The sequence below is a fragment of the Cricetulus griseus genome, chromosome 3 (genome assembly GCF_003668045.3).
Source record: "Cricetulus griseus strain 17A/GY chromosome 3, alternate assembly CriGri-PICRH-1.0, whole genome shotgun sequence".
Lineage (NCBI taxonomy): Eukaryota > Metazoa > Chordata > Mammalia > Rodentia > Cricetidae > Cricetulus > Cricetulus griseus.
Window position 1 is genome coordinate 73257838 of NC_048596.1, and position 26228 is coordinate 73284065.

A 26228-nucleotide genomic window follows, 5' to 3' on the forward strand; every position below is an offset into this window, starting at 1 on the left:
TGTGGTTGTTGGGAATTGAACGAAGGACCTCTGAAAGAGCAGTCAGTGCTCTTAACCTCTGAGCCATCTCTCCAGCCCCACCCAGGGCATTTTTATTTTTCTCCATATTTACACTTTAGTGAGATGGCTCAGTTGATTTCCATATGCTCAAAACAACCTGAGGAAGCTTCCAAAAGGACAATGCAAAATGCAAATTTTTCCATAAAGAGGATTACCTTGGTCTTCCTGGTCTCCTGAACCAAATTTTGCATAGGCTTTGTATCTTTAGGAAACTCTCTGACAAGATTCACATAGAGTGACAAGAGAAACAACAGGTATCTTCTAAACAAAGGATGGATTAGGGCTGGGTGCTAGAGCTGCAAAACTAGGCCAGGTGTAGCCCAGTGGGAATGCTGCCACAGATTGGGGCTGTATAGCTCCATTAGTAAAATACTTTCCTGGAAAGGCAAGGAACTGAATTTGATGCCTAGACCCCCCCATATAAAAAAAGTTGGGAGGCCAGGGGTTGGTGGCGAACGCCTTTGATCCCAGCACTCGGGAGGCAGAGGCAGGCAGATCTCTGTGAGTTGGAGACCAGCCTGGTTCCAGGACAGACTCCAAAGCAATACAGAGAAACCCTGTCTCAAAAAGCCAAAAAAAAAAAAAAAAAAAAAAAAAAAAAAGACAAAACAAAACAAAAAACCCCCACAACAGCCAGTTTAATTTTGCTATGTACTAAGTTCTGTGCTAAGCACCTTTTAGTCACATACATTAATTATCCCATGTGTCACAGGTACCCATATAAAAATAGGGTCCTCATTTCCCTTGTTTTCCCACCAGAAACAGACTGTATTTAAGCCATAGAACTGGCAAGCAGTGGAGGACTCTGGTGTCAAAGCTTTCAGCCCCCTTCCTTCTGCAACCTGGGAGATTCTGCCCACCTCAAAGCCAATTTTGAAAGATGTGCTTCCCACACAAACTGCATGTAGGTCAGCATGCTCTTTCATCATGGCTCTCAAAAATCTGCTTCTTGAATTCCTAATCAGAAAGATGTTGCCAGGAAGGATAGCAATCATTTAAAAATTACTACGTTTTTATTTATGTGTGTGCAGGCATGCATGGCACAGGACATGGAGGCCAGAGAACAACTTTTGGAAACTGACTCTCTCCTTCCATCATATGGGTCATAGAAGTGAACTCAAGTTCTCAGTGGCAAGAGCTTTTTATCCACTGAGCCATCTCATTCCCCTTTCCTTTTTAAAATGTTTATTTTTGTTTTGTGTGAGTATGCATGTGTATGTATATACCCACACATCTTTCAAGAGTTGGTTCTGTCCTTCCACTACATGGGTCTGGGTACTGAACTCAGGTTATCAGGCTTATCACTGGTGACTTTACCCAAAGAGCCATCTTGTAAGCACACCAATCATTCTTTGAACACTTTCTGGGTCAGGCCCTGGACACTTCCTTACAAATTCATACAGCAAAGCTGGGCTTCTGGGCACACATTTTTTCCCTTTTTTGTTTGTTTGTTTGTTTTGAGATAGGTTATCCCAGCTATCCTGGAACTTGTTTTGTAGACCAGGCTAGCCTTGAACTCATAGAGATCAGCCTGCTTCTGCCTCTACCTCTGCCTCTGCCTCCCAATCGCTGGTATTAAAAGCTTGTGCCCACTACCACCCAGATTTTTCCTTTCTTTTTCTTTGTAATTTTTTTTTCTTTTTTTTTCTTTTTTTTTTTGTTTGTTTTTGAGACAGAGTTTCTCTGAGTAGCTTTGGAGCCTATGCTGGCACTTGCTCTGTAGACCATGCTGGCCTCGAACTCACAGAGATCTGCCTGTTTCTGCTTCCCAAGTGCCTGGATTAAAGGCATGTACCATCATGGCTTGGCTAGGGGCACACATTTTTAATCCCCAGTACTCTGGAGGAAGAGGCATGCACATCCTTATGATTCTGAGGCTGGTCTGGTCTACAGAGAGTTCCAGAAGAGCCAGAGGTATATAGTGAGACCTTATATCAAAAACCAAAAACAAGCAAAAAAAATTCATACAGCAAGAAGCTAACTGAAACTATTAAAATTCCCTCTTGATGCTGGAGAGATAGCTCAGCCAGTGGTTAAGAGGACTTCTATTCATGCAGACCACCTACCCTCACATGGCAGCTCACAACCCTCTGTAACTCTAGTCCCAGAGGACCCAACACACTCTTATGGACTCTGCAGCTCCAGACACACGTGGTATGCAGAAATGATGGGGATGATGATGATGATGATGATGATGATTGGTTTTTCAAGACAGGGTTTCTCTGTAGCTTTGGAGGCTGTCCTGGAACTCACTCTGTAGACCAGGCTGGCCTCGAACTCACAGAGATCTGCCTGTTTCTGCCTCCCAAGTGCCTGGATTAAAGGCATGCACCACCATACCTTGTGGAATATTATATTAAGATGTGTTTCATTCTTTTATGTTGTATTTGTTTAACTCTGTAAATCTGTGTTACTCTGCCTGTCTAAAACACCTGATTGGTTGAATAAAGAGCTGAACAGCCAATGGCCAAGCAGGAAAGAGGCATAGGTGGGGCTGCCAAGCAGACAGAATAAATAGTAGGAGGAAATCTAGGCTTGAGAGGGGAGGAGGAGCAAGAAAAGGAGGAGAGGAAGATGCCAGGGGCCAGCCACCCAGTCACATACCCAGCCACAGACTAAGAAGTAAAGAAAGATATATAGAATAAAGAAAGATAAAAAGTCCAGAGGGAAAACATAGTTAAAGAGAAATGGGTTAATTTAAGTCAGAAAAGCTGGCTAGAAACAAGCCAAGCTAAGGCTGAGCATTCATAACTAAGAATAAGTCTCTGTGTATTTATTTGGGAGCTCGGTGGCAAAGTGTAAAACAACCAACTACTCAGGCATATCTACAATCACATAAATAAATGAAAAAAAATTGAGACAAGGTTTCTCTGTATTGTCTTAGAGACTGTCCTGGAACTTACTCTGTAGACCAGGCTGTCCTCAAACTCACAGAGATCCACCTGCCTCTGCCTCCTGAGTGCTGGGATTAAAGGCATTTGCCACCAATGCCCGGTTTGAAATTTTTTTAATCTTAAAAAAAATACAAACCTGACAAAGAAACGCCATCACAATTGAAGCACAAATAGTTCATATCTATAATTCTAGCACATGGGAAGCAAATGACAAGTTCAATGCCATATCAAGCTATTGAGGTCCCCTGCTTTGAAAACAACAGCTGGGTGTTGTAGTTATCCCGGAACTTGAGAGGTGGAGGAAGGAGGACCAGGAGTTCAAAATCATACTTGACTACACATCAAGTTCAAGGCTAGTCTGGGCTGCATGAGACCCTGTCTCAGGAAAGGAGGCAATGGTACATGTCAGTGAGTAGAGTGCTTGCTGCACAAGCATGAGGACCTGAATTTGGATCCCTAGCACTCCCACTCTCAGCCAAATCCCAGGGCTGTGCTGGCCAGCCAGGCTAGCTGAAATGGCCAACTCCTGCCTCAAAAAATAAAGTAGAAAAGCAGTCATGGCCGGGCGGTGGTAGTGCATGCCTTTAATCCCAGCACTCAGGAGGTGGAGGCAGGCGGAATCTCTGAGTTCCAGGAAAGCGAGGGCTGTGACACAGAGAAACCCTGTCTCAAACCCCACCCCAAAAGAAAGCAGTTATGGGGGATATCTAACATCAACTTCATGCCTCCAATATGCTGACATAGGTAAGCCCACTCATTTATACATGTGCACATGCATTCAAGAACACACACACACACACACACACACACACACACACCAACTAACCAATTAACCAAAACGCTACAGCATTTGCTCACTATGCCCAGGACCATGTGTGTGATCCCTAGCACCACAAAATATAACTGTAACCAAAACAAACAAACAAACAAATGAAAAAAATAATTGCATGCCAAACCCTCATACCTTGTTGATGGAAGAAAAAATGATGGTGATTGCTTTGGAAATCAGTTCAGCAACTCCTATAGTCTATTATCAGATCTACATTCCCGGGAATATTGAATATTCATTCATATGAAAAATATTACAAGTCAAAGGGCAGAAATAATCCAAATGTCCATGTACTGAACAATAAACAAATGTGGTATAGACATACTACAATGGAATGCTATTGGTAATAAAAAGAAGGTACAGGGTGGCTGGAGAGATGGCTCAGAGGTTAAGAGCACTGACTATTCTTCCAGAGGTCCCGAGTTCAGTTCCCAACAACCATATGGTGGCTCACAACATCTATAATGAGATCTGGTTCCTTCTTCTGGCCTGTAGGCAGAACACTGTAGTTTAAGTAAATTTCTAAAAAAATAAAATGGTATAAGCAATGCATGTATCTTTATTTTTTGAGACAGGGGTTTCTTATGTAGTTTTGGAGCCTGACCTGGAACTCACCTTGTATAGCAGGCTGGCCTCGAACTCAGACATCTGCCTGTCTCTGCCTCCCGAGTGATGGGATTAAAGGCACAATACATGTGTCTTCATATTATACCAATGCCAAGTGAACAAAGCCAGCTACAAGACTAGGTGGATTATATTAGAATTGTGTCTGAAATTATCATTTGATTTTTTTAAGCTAAAAAACTTATTTGGAATTGTCATTTGATTTTTTAAGCTGAAAAAATTTATTTGGAGATAGGGTTTCACTATGTAGTCCTGGCTGGCCAGTGACTTGCTATGTTTACCATGCTGACCTTAACTCACCTGCCTCGACAGTCCTGGGATTAAAAACATGTACCACCACACCTGGCTAAAAATATATTTTATGTGTATATGTTCTTGGGTGCACCCATGTGCATCACTTTCATGTACAAGTCTATAGAGGTCAGAAGAGGTATGGGCTTCTCTGGAACTGGAGTTACAGGTGGTTGTGAGCCAACACGTATGTGTCCTGGGAGCTGATTCTGTGTATTTTGCAAGAGCAACAAGTACTCTTAACTGTTGAACCATCTCTTCAGGCCCCCCTAACATGGTCTCATATATCCTTTGCTGGCCTGGAACTCTCTATGTAGCTGAGGATTGAGGATGACCTTGAACTCCTGACACCAGAGTACTGGGATTAGAGGCATTCACTGTTCTGTATAATTTTTTTTGTTTGTGTATGAGTGTTTGCCTACATGTATGTACATCATGTGCATGTCTGGTGCCAAGAAAAAGGGCACCAGATCCTCTGAAACTAGAATTAAGACTATTGTGAAGCCAGGCAGTGGTGACATATGTTTTTAATCCCAGCACTCAGGAGGCAGAGGCGAGCAGATCTCTGTGAGTTCGAGACCAGCCTGGTCTACAAAGCGAGTTCCAGGACAGTCTCCAAAGCCACAGAGAAACCCTGTCTCAAAAAAAAAACAAACCAAACCAAACCAAACAAAACGAAGAAGAAGAAGAGGAGGAGGAGGAGGAGGAAGAGGAGGAGAAGGAGGAGAGAAAGAAAGAAAGAAAGAAAGAAAGAAAGAAAGAAAGAAAGAAAGATTAATTTTGGCCAGGCAGTGATGGCACATGTCTGTAATCCCAGCACTTGGGAGACAAAGGCAGGCAAATCTCCAAGTTCAAAGCCAGCCTGGTCTACAAAGCGAGTTCCAGGACAGCCATAGCTTTTACATGGAGAAACTGTGTCTCGAAAAATCAAAACCAAACCAAACCAACCAAAATTATTTTCTGTATGTACACATAAGTGCAGTTACCTATAGAGACTAAAGGCATTAAACCTCCCAAGAGCTGGAGGTACAGATTGTGAGCTGTCTGACAATGGTGCTAGGAACCAAACTTGGGTCTTCTGGAAGAGCAGTGTGTGCCCTTAACTGCTGAGTCATCTCTCTGCCCTCTTATGTCTACTTTTATGTAGTGCTGGGGATGGAACTCAACTTCATTCATGGAGTCAATCATTCTGATGACTGAGCTTCAGCCCCAACCCTGCCTGACTCCTTCAGCTTGCTCTAATTGTCCATCATTGAAATACTTGATACCGGGACCATACCAAAACACCTGGCATGGGGTACACAGTTGCATTTGCAGTTACAAGCAAGAGTTAAAACAATCTTTTGTATTTGCATTGAGCTTCAGGTCAGTGACTTAGACCCTACCCATGCAGTTTTATATCTGGTTCTGAGTCAAAGGAACCTTAATCCACTTTTTTTTTTTTCAAGACAGGGTTTGCTTTCTTTTCCTTCTTTTCTTTCTTTGCCTCACTGTAAATATATTTCAGGCTATCATTAAACTTATAATCCTCTTGCCTCAGCTTCTCAAATTCTGGGATTACATGAGTGCACACACACACACACACACACACACACACACACACACACACACCAACCATACACACACAACACAACTAGCTTCAAGGGGACTTGTTTTGAGTATATACATTTCCAGGGAGTTCATAGGTCAGCCTCCAGTGTTGTTTCTCTGGAACCTTATTTTTTGAGACAGGGTCTCTCACTGGCCTGAAGATCACTATGCATGTGGCTCTTTAACATGGGCTCTGAATATTGAACTCAGGTCCTCAAGCTTGCACAGTACACACTTTCCTCAGTCCCTTCAAATTGTTTTTTAAAAAAGTACTTTTGAACATGATACATGTATTTATAATCCTAGTACTTGAGGGGCACACAGGAGGATAATGGAGTTTAACATCAGGGTTGGCCGTATTTAGTCTCTAAAAAGCAAACAAGACAGGAATGTATGTAACTCAGTTGATAGAATACCTGCCTATAGTGCACAGACCCCCATGAGTATGATTCCATGACCCTGTAAAACTAGGCACAGTGGTACTACAAGTTCAAGGCTAGCCTGGTCTATTTGGAGAGTTTGGGTCAGCTAGAGCTAGCTACTCAGTGAGGAACCTTGTCACACACACAGAAAGAAATTGTTCAAGGTCAACATTGGTTATGTGTTGAACTCAAGACCAGCCAGGACTAAAAGTGATTCTGCTTAAAAACAAAACAAAAAAAATCTTGTATTTTACAAATAAGAATAACATAACAGAAATAGTAGAATGCTCAAGGGCAAGAGGGATGACTCAATGGTTTCCCAACACATGGCATTTGGAAACCATTTGTAATTCCAGTGTCAGGGGATCCAATGCCCTCTTCTGGTTTCTGAGAGCACTGCATGCATGTGGTGCACAAATACACATGGAGAAAAAATTCATACAAAAATCATAAACTGGGCAGTAGTGGCCAATGCCTTTAATCCCAGCACTCGGGAGGCAGAGGCAGGTGGATCTCCGTGAGTTCGAGACCAGCCTGGTCTACAAGAGCTAGTTCCAGGACAGCCTCCAAAGACATAGAGAAACCTTGTCTGGAACCCTCCCAACCCCCAAAAAGAATAAATAAAATGTATACATGTATGTGTGGGTTTTGTTTTGAATTTTAGGCAAGGTCTTACTACATAGCCTTGGCTTGACTGGCATTCACTATGTAGACCAAGAAGCAGCACTACATAAAAGTAGACAGCTCACAATCTGTACCTCCAGCTCTTGGGAGGTTTAATGCCTTTAGTCTCTATAGGTAACTGCACCCATGTCTCTGGCTTATATTCTTTAATTTTATTATTTTTATTGTGTGTGTGTACATTTGGGTATGTTTGAGTGCAAGTGTCCATGAGGCCAGAGACCCTGGATGTAGAGTTACAGAAGGTTATGAGCCACCTTATGTGGATGCTGGGAATTTAACTCTGGAGCCATCTCCCAATCCCCACTAAATATTACACATTTTTGTTTGTTTTTTTGAGACAAGGTTTCTCTGTGTAGCTTTGGTGCCTATCCTGGCACTTGCTCTGGAGACCATGTTGGCCTTGCGCTCGTGAGAGATTTGCCTGCCTCTGCCTCCTTTGCCTGCCTCTGCCTCCTGAGTGCTGAGATTAAAGGTGTGCGCCACTGCCGCTCAACTCACACACACATATTTAGGCTATCTTGTCTCATAATGTAGTCTTAGCTGGCTTCCAATTCATAGAGATCTATGTGTTTCTGCCTTCCAACTGCTGAGATTAAAGGCATGTGCCAACACACCCAGCACTATGTATGGGTGTTTTGCCTGCCTGTGTATCTGTGTACCACAGTCCTGTATGGTGCCCCTAGATGTCAGAAGAGGTTGCTGATCTCCCAAGACTGAAGTTACAGATGGGTGTGAGTTGCCATGTATGTGCTGGGAATTGAATGTGGGACCTCTGAAAAAGCAGCATTTCTATTTGTTTCTCAAGATGGTTTCTCTGCATCCCTGGCTGTCCTGGAACTTACTCTGCAGACCAGGCGGGCCTTGAACTCCATCCACTTGCCTCTCCTTTGAGATTGCTGGGATGGATTAAAAGTATGCACCATGCCTGTACTCTTTTTTTTTTTTTTTTTTTTTTGGTTTTTCGAGACAGGGTTTCTCTGTGTAGCTTTGGAGACTATCCTGGCACTCGCTTTGGAGACCAGGCTGGCCTCGAACTCACAGAGATCCGCCTGTCTCTGCCTCCCGAGTGCTGGGATTAAAGGCGTGTGCCACCAACGCACGGCACCTGTATCTTTTTTTTTTAAAGATATATTTATTATGTGTAGTGTTCTGCCTGCATGCATACACACCAGAAGAGGGCACCAGATCTTATTATAGATGGTTGTGAGCCATCATGTGGTTGCTGGGAATTGAACTCAGGATTATCTGCAGGAGTAGCCAGTGCTCTTAACCTCAGAGCCATCTCTCCAGCCCTTGTTTTGTTTTTTTGAGACAGGGTTTCTCTGTGGCTTTGGAGCCTATCCTGGAACTAGCTCTTGTAGACCAGGCTGGTCTCGAACTCAGAGATCCATCTGCCTCTGCCTCGAAAGTGCTGGGACTAAAGGCATGCACCACCACCACCTGGCTATGCCTGTGCTCTTAACTGCTGAGTCAACTATCAGCCTCCAAATATTCTTAATTGAGACAGGGTTTCTCTGTGTAGCTCTGGCTCAACTAGAACTCAGTCTGAGGACCACACTGGCCTCAAACTCACAGAGATCTGCCTGCCTCTGCCCCAAGTGCTGGGATTAAAAGCATGCACCACCACTACCCAGCATTTTAATATTCTTAATAGCTAGTATGCTGAGGTTCCTGCAAAATCCATTTCCTAACATCAGCCTCTCTATGGGAACTAATTTTAGACTAGTTTTCCCTAAATGCTGACAATTCTTTCTGGAGTTGCCCTGAACATGGATCAAAGTTTGCAAAGAGAAATCAATAGGGTTGGTGACTAGGAGACTAGACAAAAAAAAGGCAGCTCTTAAATTCTTTGCATTCTCAGCATCCACATGGAGGCTCACAGCCATCCTAACTCCAGTTTCAGAGAATCCAACATCCTCTTTTGGTCTCCTGAAATACCAGGTTCACACAAAGTGCTTTAATCTTTTTTCACACAGTATGTGTTTGTTGCTTTCTCATAATGCAATGCTAAGTGCCAGGTAGCCTGGGATTGTCCCCACTACTAGTTTAGGACCTGGCACAATGGATGAAGCCAATGGTGGTTTAAAGAAAAAAAGGCGGCTCAGACTCAAAATCAAGTAAGAGAAGGGAGCTTTCTGAGTTGGGTGGTGGTGAAAGAGGTACAAACAGAGAAGGGAGGCAGAACTCAAGACATAGAAAGGACCCCAACTGGAATATCAGAAGTGTACATGGGAAAATACCTGGGAAGGTTAGATATACCCTGGTAGGAATTTTACTTAAGTATGGTGGCCCAAGCCTATAATCCCAGCACTTGGAAGGCCAAAGCAGGATGACAAAGGCTAGCCTGGGGTACTTAGTGAGAACATGCCTGAAACATGGAAAAAGAAACCAAGTATAAAACAGGGGTTCAAAGGATCAATCTCACTTTTCAAAATATTTTAAGCAGTCAGAAAAATAACTGGAGCATCAAGGCCTAAGAATAGTGGTTTTCTGAATTAATGTGTAGTTTTATATTTTTCCTATCTTACCATATGCACCTAGGTTTCTAATTTTCTTTACCTTTGCAGTGTACCTTCCCCTGTTTCCTTCCAACCCAGGGCTTTCCACATGCCTGGCAAGCACTCTACCAGTTAAGTTTTCCTTGGACCTTGGTATGGAACTGTAGCCATGGCTAACTTAAATCAATATTCCTGCCTTTGCCTCATTAAGTGTTGGGATCACAGGCATTATCACTATGCCTGGCTTTTTTTTTTTTTTTTTTTGAGTCAAGAGTATCACTGAACTCAAACCGCCGCCTCTGCCTGGGATTAAAAGCATGTGCTCCCACTTAGAGCTTTAAAAAAAATTTATAGTTTTATTTTTATTATGTTTAAAGGCTTTTATGTGTATAAACGTTTTGCCTGCAGGGATTGATGTGTACCATGTGCATGCCTGGTACTTGAGGACACCAGAAGAGGGCAATGAATCCTCTGGAACTGAAGTTACAGATGGCTGCAAGCCCCCAGGTACATACTGGGAATTAAACCCAAGTTGCTCTGCAGGACTAACAAGTGCTCTGAACTGCTGAGTCATCTCTCTCCAGCCCAAAATTTTATTACATTTTGTGTAAGTCTTTAAAAAAAAAATATGAGCCAGGTGGTGGTGGCACACACCTTTAATCCCAGTAGTCTAGAGGCAGAGGCAGGTGGATCTCTGTTTCGAGGTCAACCTGGTCTATGGAATGAGTTCCAGGGCAGCCAGGGTTGTTACACAGAGAAATCCTGTCTGGAAAAACAAACACAAATTATGTTTATCAGTGTTTTGCTTGCATGTATATGTCCGCACAACACACACAGCTGAAGCTCTCAGAGGCCAGAAGAGGGCAATGAACCATTGTTAAGTGCTGGCGACCAAATACAGCTCGTGTGTGTGTGTGTGTGTGTGTGTGTGTGTGTGTGTGTGTGTGTGTGTGTGTGTGTGTGTGTGTGTGTGTGTGTGTGTGTGTGTGTGTGTGTGTGTGTGTGTGTGTGTGTGTGTGTGTGTGTGTGTGTATGTGTTTTGTGTGTGTTTTTCTGGGAGACAGGGTCTCACTATGTAGTACTGGCTGTGTGTGTGTGTGTGTGTTTTTCTGGGAGACAGGGTCTCACTATGTAGTACTGGCTGGTCCAGAATTATCCATGTAGACTAGGCTTGCCTGATTAAAGGATGCACCACCATGCCCTGCCCTGCAGCCAAGTACTCTTAACTGAGCCATCTCTCAGAGTCCTACACAGCCACTTTTCTCTCCTTCACCCCCTCGTCCTTTTTTTTTTTAATTTTTAATTTTTAATATTTTTTTTGAGACAGGGTTTCTCTGTGGCTTTGGAGGCTGTCCTAGAACTAGCTCTTGTAGACCAGGCTTGTCTCAAAGTCACAGAGATTGGCCTGGGACTAACGGCGTACGCCACCACCACCGCCTGGCCAATTTTTTTTTTTTTTTTTTACTTTTTTGAGACAGGTTTTCTCTGTGTAGCTTTGGAGCCTATCCTGGCACTTGCTCTGGAGATCAGGCCAGCCTCTGCCTCCTGAGTGCTGGGTTTAAAGGCGTGCACCACCAATGTCCGGCAAACTTTTTGGTTTTTAACCAGTTTCTCACTATGTAGTCCTGGCTTTAGATAGAATCTTCACAGTCTATCTCTGCCTGCACTGAAATTCAACTTTGTAAACCAGGTTGGCCTCATCTCAGAGATCTACCTGTTTCTGCCTCCAAAGTGCAGGGGGATTAAAGACATGTGCCACCATGCCCAGTCATACAGCTGGCTTTTTAAACAGTGGTTTTCTGAGCTGGAATTATAAGGCACTTTTCCTCCATACTTTGTGTTCATTTGTTTGTTTTGTAGTGACAATGCTGTTTTGGCAAAAATGATATGGCTATGAAAACTGTGGGTCTTTTCTAACATATATGCACAGATAAAAAGAGAATACACACCGAGTAACTGATAGTAACTAGCCCTTTGGATGGTTCAATGTCTTTCTGCATTGTTTGAATCTAATGTATTTGAAAAAGTCAACACCCATCATTTACCAACTCACCCATTCAGAAATGGCAGAGCTTCCCAGGTAGGAGGGAGTAGGGGGGGGGGGACACCCTCAATCAGGACATGGCCAGTATTGTCCCCATTCCTTTCTCATTCTGGGACCCAGTCCAACCCATGCCAGACAACTCACACAGACTGAAAGAGGAGCCGGGGGTGGGGGTGTCTCATTGTAACACTCATTTTTATATAAATATTCGCAAGTCATGTTACAGAATAAGCCCCACTGGGGAAAAAGTCAAAGTTCCGGTCTTGTTAAACTGAGCCCTGCCTTCTAGTTGGGCCCCAGCCTGGAGGTGCTGCTGCTTTGGGAAGGCTGGGGCTGCTGCTGGGAGGCTGCTGAAGAAGCTGCCTGTGTTGCCCACCCCTGAACCAACCCCCTTCTTTGGTGTGTGTTTCATGGTGACCTTCTCTGGCCACCCCTCCCTTAGTTTGGGACAGGGTTCTGTGGAACAGGGCCCAGGAGTCCTGGGGGCACTTGGAAATATGGTGGTGGTGGCAGGGACTTAGCCATTAAGAGGAGTCTGAGGCTTGAAGGCTGAGCCTTTTAGAGCTATGGGCCACACAGAATGAATAGAACAAGTCTGAGGGAACCTGGGCTGACAGCCAAATAGTGTTTGCCCTTCCTTCCAGCCTAGATTCTAGGTCCCTTTCCCTGTTGGTCTACCTCCTGCTGGACCCCACATACCCAGGGTCAAGCCCTGGGTTCCTGCCTGTCCCCTCCAGGCTCTTCCCCTGGGACACCCTCCCCTACAGAGAGGCCAGAGGCTAGGAACACAGCACCAGTCTGAGGATTTAATTAACCAGGAAGGGGATTGTTGGGAGGGGCACCCCTGTAAAAATGTACAAAAGGTCTGGGGCATTTGTGGAAGGGGTGATAAATATGTACATGGAACCCCTTTTCCTTTAGTTCCTCCTTCCTCAGCCCTAGGAGGGCATGAGGACTTGGGTGTTAGGTGAAAGAGAGGGGGGCACTTTGGCCTCTGGCTTAGTGAGCCCTTGGGGAGGCAGGCCAAGGGCCTAGAGGCCCTTAGAGGGGGCATTGGTGCACCTTAGGTCATGAGCCATAACCTCTGAAATGACCCCCTCATGCGTGCACACGTGCACACACACTTACACACTTACACACACACACACACACACACACACACACACACACACACACACACTTCTCTCTAGAGGCTTATGACCTCTGTCCTCCCAGTGTCCCCACAGTCCACGAGATACTTGACCTTGTGGGGCTGGGGGGCTGGGGGAGTCGGGGGTGTTGGGGATTCTATTCCCAGGTCCATGACTTCAGAGATGGCCATGAGATTGTGACCTTTGCCTTCTAACCCTGGCTTAAAAACTTCAGCCCTAGGACTTTGTCACAAGGAATGGGGAAAGGGGGTGGAGCTTTGCCCCTGCCCCTCACCTCTCCTCACCTGTCAGCTCGGGCTGGGCCAGGGGCCCTAGGTGGGGAACTGGGACGGGGGGCGGGCACAAGAGGTGGTGGTGCTCCCAAAAGGGCTCCTGGTGGGGTCTTGCTGAGAAGGTGAGGGGTTCCTGGAGTCGCAGTAGGTGGTGGTGGAGGAGCCAACCGGCCATATAGCAGGGGATGAGCAGGGTCTAGACTATAGAGGCGGGCAGCAGCCATGGCCCCTGGTCCAGTCAACTCCTCACCTGCCTCATAGAAGCGTGGTGGCCTGGCCAGGCGTGGGGGCCCTGCCAACCAAGCTGGCTCTGGGAAGCCTGCACAGCGCTCTGGCAGACTAGGGCCAAGAAAAGGGGGCGGCCGGGGCCTCTCCAAAAGCAAGTGAAGGCCCTGCCCAGTGGTGGTTGCAGCAGCGGCGGCGGCAGCAGCAGCAGCAGCTGCAGCGGCAGCAGCGGCGGCGGCGGCAGCCTCTTCTTTCCGCTCTTCTTTTACCCGCACAGACTCTTTGGCTGGACGGGCTCCTTCCTCGCCAGCCCTGGCCTTAGGAGTAGCAGGAGAAACTCGCAGCTGGGGCCGTGAGAAAGGGAGGTCCCTGGTGGGGTGGGTGGGCAGGCACAAGGGGACAGAATGAAGGAATTCCTGTGGCTGACAGCACTGGAGTGGGTAGGGTTGCAGTTATGTAGAAGACATACCTGTCCTTCTCCTCCTTGGTGACAGAGGGCTCCCTCCGCTCCACAGGTCGCTCCTTGTCTGAGCCCGGTGTCCGGGCAGTTTCAGGGGGTCGGACCCAAGCAGGAAAGGCAAGAGGACTGCGGTGTAGGCGGCCCCATGGGTCTGGTGGGGAGGCAAAGGCTGGTGGGGCTCCTGGGCTTTCTTTCTGGGCAAAGACGGCGCTGGAGTCTGGGTAGAAGGTAAAGTGGAAAGTGACAGAGGCCAGGAGGTGGCCTCACAGGCCCAACTTGAGCACACTGCCCCATTGTCACAGTTCCCACCCTCCATTTCCCACCCTGCCCAGCACTCACTGAATGTGGGGCTGCCCAGGCCTCCAAAGGCCCCGTTGGAGAGGGCAGCCAAGGAGGCGAAGCTTGTGGGACGCCCAAAGGGATCTGTGGGAGGAAGGGGAACTGGTCAGAGCACAGGACAGCCAACTTTGAGCAGGACCAAAGAAATGGTGGGGAAAAGGCAGGTCAGTAACAAGGCTGGAGCTCGTAGCAGCTCAGATTTTTGGTATTTGTTCTTTGAAACAGGATCTCACTACATAGTTCTGGCTGGCCTGGAACTCACAGAGATCCACTTGCCTCTACCTCCCCCAGTGTTGGGATTAAAGGCGTGTATAACAGCTCTTAGTGACTTAGTTCTAACAACCATGTACTGAGCATCTCTTGTGCCAGGTCAGACACTGTTGTTTAGCCTCTTTACAATCTCCATAGTAAAAAGGACAATTCCCACTTTCAAATGATAAAATAGGCTCAGAAGGTGAAATGACTTGCCAAAAGTCATCTAGCTGTAAAGTACCATCAGCTTGGGGCACCTCTAAACTTTAAAAGTCAAATTCATGTCTGTACCCCTACTCCAAGTATTTAAGACCTTTTGGCAGTTCTCAATTCTGTAGCAAACTACGAGCCTAAAGACTTCTGCTGCCTTCACCCTTCTGTAATACCTTCTCAGCCTGATTCTAACTTCATACACAACCTAAATCTGCCAGAATTAACTAGCCTACCCCTCCATGAGAATCTCAGTCTTTCCAGCCAGAAACACCTTTATATGGGTTTAACTTCCTCCTTCCCTCACTCTCTTCTCTCCCCCTCCCTCCCCTCTCTACCTATAGTTAGGTTAAATCTCTCCAGGAAACTTTCAAGTCCCCCTAGGCCATGCTCTCCCTTGGACCTAACACAGCCTTCCTTCTCCACTCTATTCCAGATGGACACTACCCTCCACCACTGGTTATTTCAGAGATAGGAGTAGCAGCGGCAGAGTGTGAACCATTCTGCCCTTCCATACTCATTCCACAGAAGAGGGAATCACAGTTCAGAGTAGGGACAGTGACTGCCTAAGGTCACAAAGCAAATAAAATCCTATCTACCCAACCTGAGTTGTTTCTTAGGTCTGGTTTCCATATCTATTTCCATGTTAAGAATGGGGCACAGGAAGCCCCAAATTCTCTTGGCTCTTACCAATGTGGGTGCTGGGGCTCAGGAAGGGTCCATGAGCCCCGGGAGCTGTTGTGAAAGGATTGGCTGCAGCATGGACGGCTCCTGGGGCAAAGAGGTGGGAGATTCTGATGAGGATGAGTGGGAGCAAGGTGGATTGGGCTATAAGCTCTGAGAGGGCTGGCCAGACTCACCAGTTGCAGTGAAGAGGGAGGCCGGGTGAGAGAGCTCCTGCCCAGGGGGCAGGGCCCCGTAGGGCCCCGGAAGGCAGGGCAAGAGGTCGTTCCGAAAGTCAAGCTTGTGGGAGTCACCCTGCATGGGACATAGGAAGAGGAGCAGTGAGGAGCTGAGTCTGGTCTAGATTTTTTTTCCAACTTTTTATCCTGTTATTCTTAGATTGTCCCTGGCTCTTACTCTCTTACCCCTAGCTTCCCTCCAGGGGCTGGCTAGAACTGGGAGACTTTTAGGTATTTTATACTATCTCTTTTAGCATGTTCTCTAACCATACCAATAACCAGGCAGAGAACCCAGGTGCTATAGAACTGCTCGCCAGTGATAGGGACAGAAGAAAAGGCTTCTTGTTAAAATTTTTCTGAGCTTTGTTGAAAGTCACTACCCAGAGTTCAGACAACCCCTGACTCTTAAACCCACTTTCCCGAGCCCTCCAGTCCCAGTACCTTCATCTTTTCCTGGTGTCTCAGGATCATGTAAGCCACACGCACGTGCATGGCACACCACTTTCCTGGTTTCTGTCGCCCCAGGATGACCAAAGGGAAAGGGAAGGAAAAATGTTCACTCATCACCCATTCCAGGCCTGGCCCTGGGCCCAGCCTTACCACACAGCATCCTCAATCATCACCCCTACAACTGAGGGATGACTAGCTTAATCTTAAAGCCTAAGGAAACTGAGGCTCAGAGAGATAAACTGTTTTGCCCAAGGTCCCATGGCCAGTTACATCTAAGCCCAGGTTATGACTTAAAAACCCTGCACTTTCTATTGTTTTACATCTGGCTGCTTTCATATCTTTAACTTAATTTTTCCCAAGCAGGACCCCAACCCCCTTAGCCAAACACCCTGAAACCAGCCCCCAGCCTCATGCAGCCTAAGATCCTCACCAAACTCACCCTCAAAGGTGGCCGGAAATGATCAGGGATCTGGGGATGGTAAAGGAGAGATTGGAGGCGATTCAGACCTCTTCACTGACCTGAGCGTCACAGCTCTACAGCACCCTTCCCACAATATCCCTGAGACTATGGCTTCCTCAGTGTCAAAACTCCTTTCCCGTTTCTTCTCCCACTCTAGGCATCACTCCTTCTACATCAGGTTTTTAAGCCAGATCCTAGGATGGTACCCTGCTGTTGGGATGGCTGGATAGGACAGGTTTCTCTACCAGAGAGCAGTCTGTCCTTCATGCATGGAATCCTTAGGGGAAGGGACCTTTTAAGGAAGTCCATCCTTCAGGAAACATGTTCTGTACTTTTTTCACAGTGTTCTTAGAGCTGAGACATGTGAGGAACAGGGGAATGACTGATCACTTTAAAGTTTATCTTTTCACTGGGCATTGGTGGCGCATGCCTTTATTCCCAGCACTTTCGAGGCAGAGGCAGAAGGATCTCTGTGAGGTTGACACCAGCCTGGTCTACAAGAGCTAGTTCCAGGACAGCCTCCAAAGCCACAGTGAAACTCTGTCTCAAAAAACCAAAAAAAAAAAGTTTATCTTTTCACTGTTTAATGGGCAGGACTTCCTGGTATGATGCCACCTGTGTGGTGGGGGACGGCGGGAATCCTATGACTTACACTTGAAAACCACTACAAAAACCACTGTCTTGCTAGAGATGTAGCTTAGTGGGAGAATGCATGCATGAGGCCCTAGGTTTGATCTCCAGTACCACCAAACAAAACCAAAATACAAAACTAATGCCCCATTCATTACTTTATTCTTGGGACAATGTTCTCAACCTTTTATTCCTCATGTCTGGGAAGACCTGTTACACAAAAGTTGTCTCCTTAGACTCCTGAGCATGGATTACTAAGAAGAGCCAAGAACTCAACCTTCTCTAGTCAACTCTGCTCTCCCCTCAATATACCTTCCAGCTCCCCCAGGGCCTGACCTGACCCCCCCCTCACCTGTGTCCCCTTCTGGGGGAGCCCGCTCAGCACTGGCCCCAGTCGTGGTGGCAGCTCAGGGTTCGTGTTCTGAGAAAGGGGAATGTAGGGATCAGACAGGAGAGCCAGTGCCAAGTTAAAAGGGGTCTAAAATTAAGCTGGGTGATGGGACAGGAGAGGGAGCATGGCTTTGCAAAACCTGGGTCCAGAAGGGAGGGGCAAGAGGCTAGACACAGTTTTGGGGATGGAAGGAAGGTATACAGGCCCAGGATGTCTGTAAGGGATGGGAAGTGGTAGTTTCTGGATCAGGAGCTCACCTTGGGCTGGAAGGCCCCCTGCAGGGAGCCAAAGGAGACAGCTGGCGGGAGACCCGGAGGGAGCCCGGGCACAGCGGGAGGGAAGGCCATGTACGGCTGTGGAGAGAAGGGCACTAGTCCAAGCAGGGAGTGGAAGTGCAGCCCAGGTCTGATCTACCCATCTTTGGAATCCACCCTAACACCCCCAAAGAGCTTTCCCAAAGTCAGGGCTCTTGATTTTGGGGTTGAAGACTGAACCCCACTGATACATACATTCCCACACATCACACACCCTCACACACACTCACATTATGTCGGAAAAGGCCTTCCATCTTTCCTGGGTATTTCTCAAACTAGGGAAAAGAAGGGAAGAGTGAGCTGCCAGCCAGGGACCAAGGATCTTCCTTCCCCTGCAGGAGACACCCTCCCTTAGGCCTCTGAGCCTCATCAGCAGCCCAAGAGGAGCTCACCATATGGCCGTGGGGAGGCAGCAGGCCCGGGGGGTAGGGGGTGAAGTGCTGGTGGGTGTGCTGGTGGGTGTGCTGGTGCTGGTGGTTGTGCTGGTGGAACTGGAAGGCCAGGGGCCGGGCCGAGCCCCCTGCCCCCACCACCTCAGGGCCACCCTGGGCATTCAGGTAGCGAGAGTTCAGGTCCTGGCCGATCAGGTCCTGCTCTGTGGGAGGGGAGGGGAAGAAGGCTTTAATATCTGGTGCCACCAAATTAGCCTCCTTGGGCCCAGGTGACTGGCCTTCCCTTCAGCCTTGCACCACTCCCTCCACAGGCCCTTGGTCTCTGCCAAAGCCAACTGAGCCCATGCTTGGGGCCATGGCCCCCCACCACTCCACCCTGCCAGGACCCCAAACTCACCAGAAAGGGCGTTAGCGGCTGAGGCCCCAGGGTGCCCTGGCACCTGCAGCAGAGGTGGGGGTGGGGGCAGGGTGGGGCCAGGGGAGACCAAGGAGGGGTGGTGGGGTGGTGGTGGGCGCAACCCATGGGGAGGAAAGCTGTGGGTGGACAGAGGCAGGGGCAGTGAGGGCGTTGGGGGCCGGTGGGTGAGCTGCGCGGACGAGGAGGAGGCAGATGAGGAGGAGGAGGACGAAGAGGATGATGAGGGGGGAGGCTGAGCCACGGGAGGGGCCGGGGCCTTGGGGGGCGGCCGTGAAGAGCTGGGGAGAGAAGTGGGGAGATGAGTGAGGGGGTGGGAGGTGCTAGCTCTAACAGGAGGTGGGTCAGAAGCCTGGGTGATGCTGTGGCCTTGGTTCTCCAATATGGGAGATGGCAGAACTTGGCCCCCAGTGACTCCCTGCAGAGAACCCAGTCTCAGGATGAGATGCCTCCCACACCCAACAACCCCTTCTTCTCTTTAAATCTGGTTTCCACAAAGATGCCTCTGTCATCTCTTGCCATATGACTTTCCTTATTCTGACTCAACCACAGCACAACACAGAACATTCATTTTGATGCTTAATTACAATGGGCCACCAAAGTCACCACCATAAGACAGTGGAAACAGTACCACATTATCCTGTCCTGCAAATCAGGTAGCCTGAACTCTATGCCCATCTTGCCATGAATACCCTAGGTGACCTTGAGCAAGTCACTGCCCCTCTCTGAGCCTTAGTTTTCTCAATAATAACAATGATGATGACGACAAACAACAGTGAGGAACCCACAACAGTCGTGTCATTAACTCTTACCCTTAATGAGTACTTACTGTAGAGCAACTGCTGGCATTTGTTTTATGAGCCAATGCAAGTCTCCAACATGTCGCATCACCTTCCCCAGTGTTACTGTAGCCATGCAACCATCTGTACTATACCAACTCCTTTTCTATAACATAACTCACTTTTTTTTTCCTGGCCTTATCCTAAGCAGTAACATGTTAAATCAAAAAACTGAGGTATTAATTATATTTTCCTAAACCAGCTAACTTTAAATATTTTAGAGTTTATCAAGCTAAGACCTGAAATCACTCCATGTCCCACTAATGACAAGTGTACACACTTTGGGAAACACTGTATTCACTCAGAATCAATCCTCAAAATAGCTTTAAGAAAGAAGTCCTGTTACTATTTCGTCTCATAAGAAAGAGGAAATAGAGGCTCAAAGTGGTCAAGTGACTTGTCAAAAATCATACAGCCAGTAAGTGGCAGTACAAGAATTTTAATCTAGGGTCTAACTGACACTGAAGTCAGCATTGTTAATCATCATGTCAGCATTTCCCAAAGTATGTTCTCAACAACATTATCTGTAGTAGATACACCTTACACAAAGTTCTCACCAGCAAATACAGTTTTGAAAAGGTACAAACTGGATTCCCCTGAACACGAATGTATAAAGGGCTCAGTAAGCCCTGCAGTAGTCTCTTTAAATTTATTTTCCCCAGTGTCACTCCAACTTTCCAATCTCAGAATCCTCTCCAAGTCAGACTCACTCCACGCCCCAGTTACAGAATGTAGCTCTTCCAGATCAGATCAGACCAGACCCCTATACACTCACCTGCCAGTGCTGAGGTCCAGGCTGCTGCCATAGGGAGACGTTCGGAGGCCGAAGGGTGAGACCCGAAGCTGCAGCTGGGGCTGGGGTGGGGGTGGCAGACTGGGGGTAGCTGGTAAGGGTGTAGGGGATGAGACAGGAGGCCGAGGGGCTGGTGGTGGTGGTGGTTCCTTTGGGGGGAAAGGCACTAGCAGCGGGTCGGGCCCTGGGGGCTGCTCTTGGCTCCGCTCCAGCCCCGACACTTTAGGGACCACAGACAGTTTTGCTTCACAGTTCCCATTGAAGGTGCCATGAGGACCCGAGGCTGTGAGGGCAGGATGGCAGACATGCTCAGCAGAGGTTCATGCTCACCATGTCCCTTTCGTGCTTCCACCCCAGACCTTAGGACCAACCTTTGCTGGTTGAGACAGTAAAGGAAGGGTCAAGGTCATCATCGGAGACCTGGGAGAGAAAGGTTACATTATTAAGCTTCTGGAGCCTGCTATGAACTGGTGGTGGTGGCAATGTCTAGTTCATCAGCCTAGCTATGATCCACTGGAATGTGGGCTTTAGGGGACTTAGAAGGAAGTGGGGTACTAAAGCCAAAAACCTGCTATGCCAGGCAGAGATGACAGCAGATCAAAGCAAAAATATCAGCTAAGACTTACTGCTGGAGGGCTAAGTGGTTAGAAGCTTGTACTGGCTGTTACAGAGGACCCAAGTTAGATTCCTAGTACCCATGTCAAGTAGTTCACAACTGTCTGTAACTCCAGTTTCAGGGTAATTTGATACCTCTGGCCTCTGCATGCATCTGTACTCACTTGTATAGATACATATACATAATTAAAAAGTAGTAAGATAATATTTTTGCTTGTTTTGAGACAGGGTCTCACTATGTAGCCTTGGCTGGCCTCAAACTCATAGAGATCTATCTGCCATTGACTACTGAATTCTGGGATTAAAGGTGTATATCACCATGCTTAGTTCTAATAAAATAATCTTTAAAAAACACTATCTGGCCTGCAAATCTGTATGGTTTGTGAATATTAGCAAAAAACAAAACAAAAATACTCCCCCCCCCAAAAAAAAACACAACCAAAAAAACAAAACAAAACAATCCCCACACCTTTAAATTGGTTATATTCTCAGAGCAGAGTATCCTTGTTAAAACAGACTTGAGGGCCTTTGATAATGGCCCCCCATTCTCATGTGACTATAATTAGCTAAAACTGGATAGTGACCACCCCCTTAGGTAGACCACCATAATCTCTGTCTAAAAACTTTAAGAGAAACACACACACACACACACACACACACACACACACACACACACACACACAAATGTAGTTATTTATGGGAGTAAAGAGGTAGAACATTACCTCCAAGGGCACATTATTTTCCAAAAATCACTAAAAAGAAACTGAAATAGACTGGGGGTGGTGGTAATGGTGGTGCATGCCTTTATTCCCAGCACTAAGAAAGCAGAGGCAGGTAGATCTCTGTGCGTTCCAGGCCAGCCTGGTCTAAAGAACGATTTCCAGGACAGCCAAGACTACACAGAGAAACCCTGCCTTGAGGGGAAAAAAAAAAAAAAAGGAAACTGGATACTTCACAGGATGAGCATTTGCACTGATCAATCATGGTCTGTTGTCCTCACTGCAAGACTCAAATTATACAAATAGGCTGATGTCCACAGGAAGGACCATTCTGTTCTAGACTTGGAGAAAGCTAGTCGAGGCTTCAAAGGTTCTGAGAAGAATACTAGACCAATAAGCAAATTTTCAATTCTTTGGTTACCTAGTTGTGTCTTACATTATAAACAATGGGTGGAGGAGCAAGGTATATGTTTGGAGAAACAGATCAGCAGATAAGAGCCCTGGCTCTTCTTCCAGAAGATCCAGGTTCAACTCCTACCACCCACATGGAGGCTCACAACTGTCTGTAACTCCAGTTCCAGGGGATCTGACACCCTCTTCTGGCCTTCTCAGGCACTGCACACAGGAGATACGCAGACATACATGCAGACAAAACACCCATACACAAACTAAAATGAAAAACAAAAAACAAACCAACCAATCAACCAAACAAACCAACAAAAAAACCCAAATCAAACCAAACCAAACAACAACAACAAAACAGGGCCACCAAGATAACTCAGCAGGTAAAGGTGCTTGTTGGGAAGCCTGATGACTTGAGTTCCACCCCTGGAGCCTACATGATGGAAGGATTATACTGACTCCTGAAAGTTGTCCTCTGACACATACAAACACAGTGGTCTCACCCCTCACCCCAACACCTCCTTCTTCCCTCCTTAAAACTTAATACTGGTTCACTACAACCCATGTTTCCACTCAGTAGAAAGACATCCCACTCAGGATGTCTGCTGCTTGTGGAAGCTCTGTAAGCTGCAGACCATTTAAACATGTGTAACAATGCCCACCCAACAAGTCCTAGCCCCACTCACCCTCTCATCCAGATCACTTTCTGCGTCACACTGAGAAGGAAAGAGAGAGATATCAGGAGATAGAAGAGGAGTGGGACCCAAGGGGGAAGGGAAGGGCCATTATAGGTGGATAACACTTACTATATATCCAGCTTCCAGAGAGTGACGAGAGAAGGCCTGAGAAAGACCAGAATCCAGAGGTAAGGGAGGCTGACTGGCCAGGAAACTGTATAAAGCCACAACTCCCAGCAAGGCATTAAAGGACAGTTAAAATCTACTCTCAATCACTTTTTCTAGCCTTTTCTTTGGGCACTTCCCACCTCCATTTCCAATGCTCTTACTATTTTCTTAATACACCAGGTTCTCCCATCTTACATTTTGTTCAAAACAACTTTTCTTCATTTCTTTCCTGAACAAACTTCTGACTCTACTTTGAGGCCCAAGACATTCTAGGGGGCTTTCCCTAACCACAACCCTCTGCCCATCCCCCAGAAAGAATGAGTGGCTTCCTCATGTGGGTTTCTGCAACACTTCTTATAGCTCTCTCCCAGATCACTGCCTTGTACAGCTGCTCAAACTGGTCTAGGTGTTTTCTTTTGTCTGTTTCTTTCTCCCTAGATTGCCACCAGCTAGAGGGAAAGGCAGGGGCATTTAATTTATTTATAATTCAACTAAGTGTCTTTGATGTGTCTCTTAAATCATCAGCATTTTGTAGTATGCATAGCACGAGCACAAGCAAGAGAGTTTGACTATAGTCAAGTCGTTGTCAGGCCCAGAATAGAGAGGGGGCTGCCTTCCTTTCTGCTCTTAGAAACTGGGATTACTGTTCAGGGTTGGCAGTTTGATGCTCATGGAAAACCAACCTACATGAATGATACTGTGACTGAGGAATTTTGAAGGACTGGGATCTGGGACAGACTCACCTCTTTCCGTCTTCGCTTATTGGGCCATTTGCGGGGCCTATCCCCAGGGGGCCGGCCAGGCTCACGATCTGAGCTGTCCCCTGGCTCCCCAGTGGCCCCACTGGAGCCCCCCCTCTTCCGTTTCCCAGAATGCTTCAGCCGATGTTCCAGTCGCTCTGGGGGTTGAAGAGATGCATCCTTCTGTAGAAGAGGAGGTGGGACTGAGGTGGTTGGAGAAAGAAAAGCTCCCCAACTCTCTAAGGGTGACCAAGCTACTCAAGTGCCTCTCAGTCAGGGTAACTTAGATAGTCCCCAGAGACTAGCTTTACCTCCTCCCACCCAGGGTGGGGCAGAAGCTAGGCCAGAGGAGCCGGTTGCTCTGGTTTGGGGTGTCACCACTGCCCCCTCAACCCCATCCACTCTGAGAGCGGTATCCTTCTCTTTGCCCTTCTGACCCTTCTCCCAAAGACCCCCAAACCCTATCAAGACACACCTGCAAGGCCTCAAGACTGGCAAAGCTAGCGATGGCAAAGCCATCGATCAAGTCTTCCTCCTCTTCTTCCTCCTCCTCAGGCTCCTCCTCGGCTTCCCCGTCGTCTGCGGCCCCCTCTTCCTCTTCCTCCTCTTCCTCTCCGCGGCTGCCCGAACCGGCAGGCCGCTTCCGAGCTCGCGGTCTTGGGGGGCGAGGTCTGGGTCGGGGTCGCCGCCGTCTCAGACCCCCAGGCCTCTCTCCAGAAGAAGCTGACGACCAGGGCCGGGCGGGCGGCGGCGGTGACGACGAGGATGAAGAGCCGCGCGGGGCGGCCAACAAGGCCCGGGGCGCGTCACCGCCTGGACCTCGGCGGCGCCGCTGCTCCCGATCACGGTCTCGCCGCGAGCAACGTCTTCGCCGCCGCTCCCCCTCAGCTGCCCAGCCCGGGCCTGGGGCCGCGGCCGTCTCCATGGTGACGGCCCTCAGCGCCGCATCCGGAGGCGGCGGGGCCCGAAGTGGCCTGTCCACAGGCCCGGGGTCGCGAGCGCGGTGCTGGCGTTTGCACAGGGACGGGAGAGCTTCGGCTTCCTCTTTAAAACAGGATCCGCTGGCCCCTGGCTTGCCCCAAGGCCAAGGCCCAGAGAGCCGGCGCCGCCCCCGGGGCGACAAGCCTGAAGGCCCCCCCTGTAGGGCTGGCGGGGCCGCGACGACGAAAACTGAGCGGCCGTCCCTTTAAGGCGAGGCCTCAAACTGTCCAGCCCCCGGCCCCTTTAAGACGACTCCACCGTGTCCGGCTGGTCTAGTGCGGCGGCGGCCCCGTGCCAGGGGTCGAGGCAAGTCTCCCAGAGGAAGAGGAAGGGCCACCCCTTTAAAAGGGGCGGAAAGCGCGACCTCCCCTTTAAAAGTGTCTTAAGTCCTCCGGCTGAAAGAGGCCACCCCTTTAAAGAGTCCAGAGGCTTTCAAACAGCAGGCCGTCCCTTTTAAGAAATCGCAGTTAAGTTTCTAGTCCTCCGCAAGCTGCCACTTCCCCTTTAAGACGAATTTAAAGAACTTCTGGCGTGGGACAGGAGGTAGGAAAACTCCTCTTGCCCCAGTTCTTCCAACAGGAGTTGTGTTTGTCAGCTTCGGCAGGTTTCCCCTTTAAGGCTGGAGTTGGAGTCGGCCGAGTTCGGTGCCCACCCCTTTAAGGAGATTTAAAGAAGTCTACGCCTCCGGTAGCCTTGAAAGGTGCAAGGGGGCGGAGCCTGTCTTCCAAAGCCCCGGATGTGAGGCAACGGTGACGGATGGAGCTTCTTTCCCTGTCCTCCGACATAAAAGACTCTTCCTCCTTTCCTCCGTCCCTGACTGACTTGTGTCTAGAAGGATCCAGAAAGGCCGCTGGGCAGCGAAGAACTCCACTGTAACCGCCTGTTGTCTTCTTCGGAGTCTTCGGCCTCTCCTTCGCCAGAACTTCCCTGCCCCTCCTCCCTCTTCCTCCTCAGCCAACGCCTCCTTCCTCTCTCCGCCTCCTCCCACTCTCCGCCTCCTCCCCCCTCCCTCCGTGGCTCAGGCGTTTATAGGTTGGTGAGTAGACGTCAATGCGAAGGGCGGAGTCAAAGTCGCGGGAGTGCCGGATGTAACCGCCCTCACATCTTGGATTGGGTCGTCAGATTAGCCCCGCCCTCCCCAAGTCTTGTGACTCGACTGGTCCGAAGTATGTGTTTGGAGCGGCCCCTTAGGCCACCGCCTCTTCCTGCTCTCCGTTCATTGGCCGCCTCCTGACGGCGACGAGGCGAGGCGCCGGGAGGTGGTGCCTGGAGTGGGAGGGCCGCCGGCCTCTGGGAGGCGTTGGGCTGGCAGTCCAAGGTGCGCTTCTCTGACGGGTAGGGTCTTCTGCCTTTCTGCCTGTTGGCATTTCGCGCAGGCGCGTGGCGGCAGCGCCTCCTGTCGGCCTTTGGGCGGATCGCTCTACTGCGGCGCCTCGGCGCACAGAGGCTCGCTGGGCGAGGGTCCGCGGTGGGGTGGAGACCGAGCTTCTGTTTC

The 26228-nt window shown here is 48.4% G+C and overlaps 1 protein-coding gene across 1 annotated transcript; it reads right to left on the reverse strand.

Moving 5' to 3' along the window:
• Positions 1-12104: 12104 nt before the first annotated feature.
• Fbrs (fibrosin) lies at positions 12105-25716 on the reverse strand. The gene is made up of 18 exons (XM_027404558.2): positions 24228-25716; positions 23756-23935; positions 22974-23009; positions 22854-22883; positions 20803-20851; positions 20414-20714; positions 18782-19080; positions 18385-18587; positions 18223-18267; positions 17936-18031; positions 17640-17708; positions 16637-16666; positions 16189-16260; positions 15706-15823; positions 15536-15616; positions 14384-14467; positions 14054-14261; positions 12105-13953 (listed from the first exon to the last, which is right to left on the reverse strand). The coding sequence occupies exons 1-18, from the start codon at positions 24675-24677 to the stop codon at positions 13368-13370; spliced, it is 2937 nt and encodes a 978-aa protein (XP_027260359.1). The 5' UTR covers positions 24678-25716; the 3' UTR covers positions 12105-13367.
• Between the last annotated feature and the right edge of the window lie 512 nt (positions 25717-26228).

Excerpts from the sequence above, each read along its gene's own strand:
- Fbrs (XM_027404558.2), bottom strand. The coding sequence starts at position 24,677 with ATGGAGACGGCCGCGGCCCCAGGCCCGGGCTGGGCAGCTGAGGGGGAG. Across the intron at positions 23,936-24,227 it reads CCAGTCTTGAGGCCTTGCAG|AAGGATGCATCTCTTCAACC; the intron begins GTGTGTCTTGAT and ends CCTCTTCTACAG. Across the intron at positions 14,468-15,535 it reads GAGCCCCAGCACCCACATTG|ATCCCTTTGGGCGTCCCACA; the intron begins GTAAGAGCCAAG and ends TTCCTCCCACAG.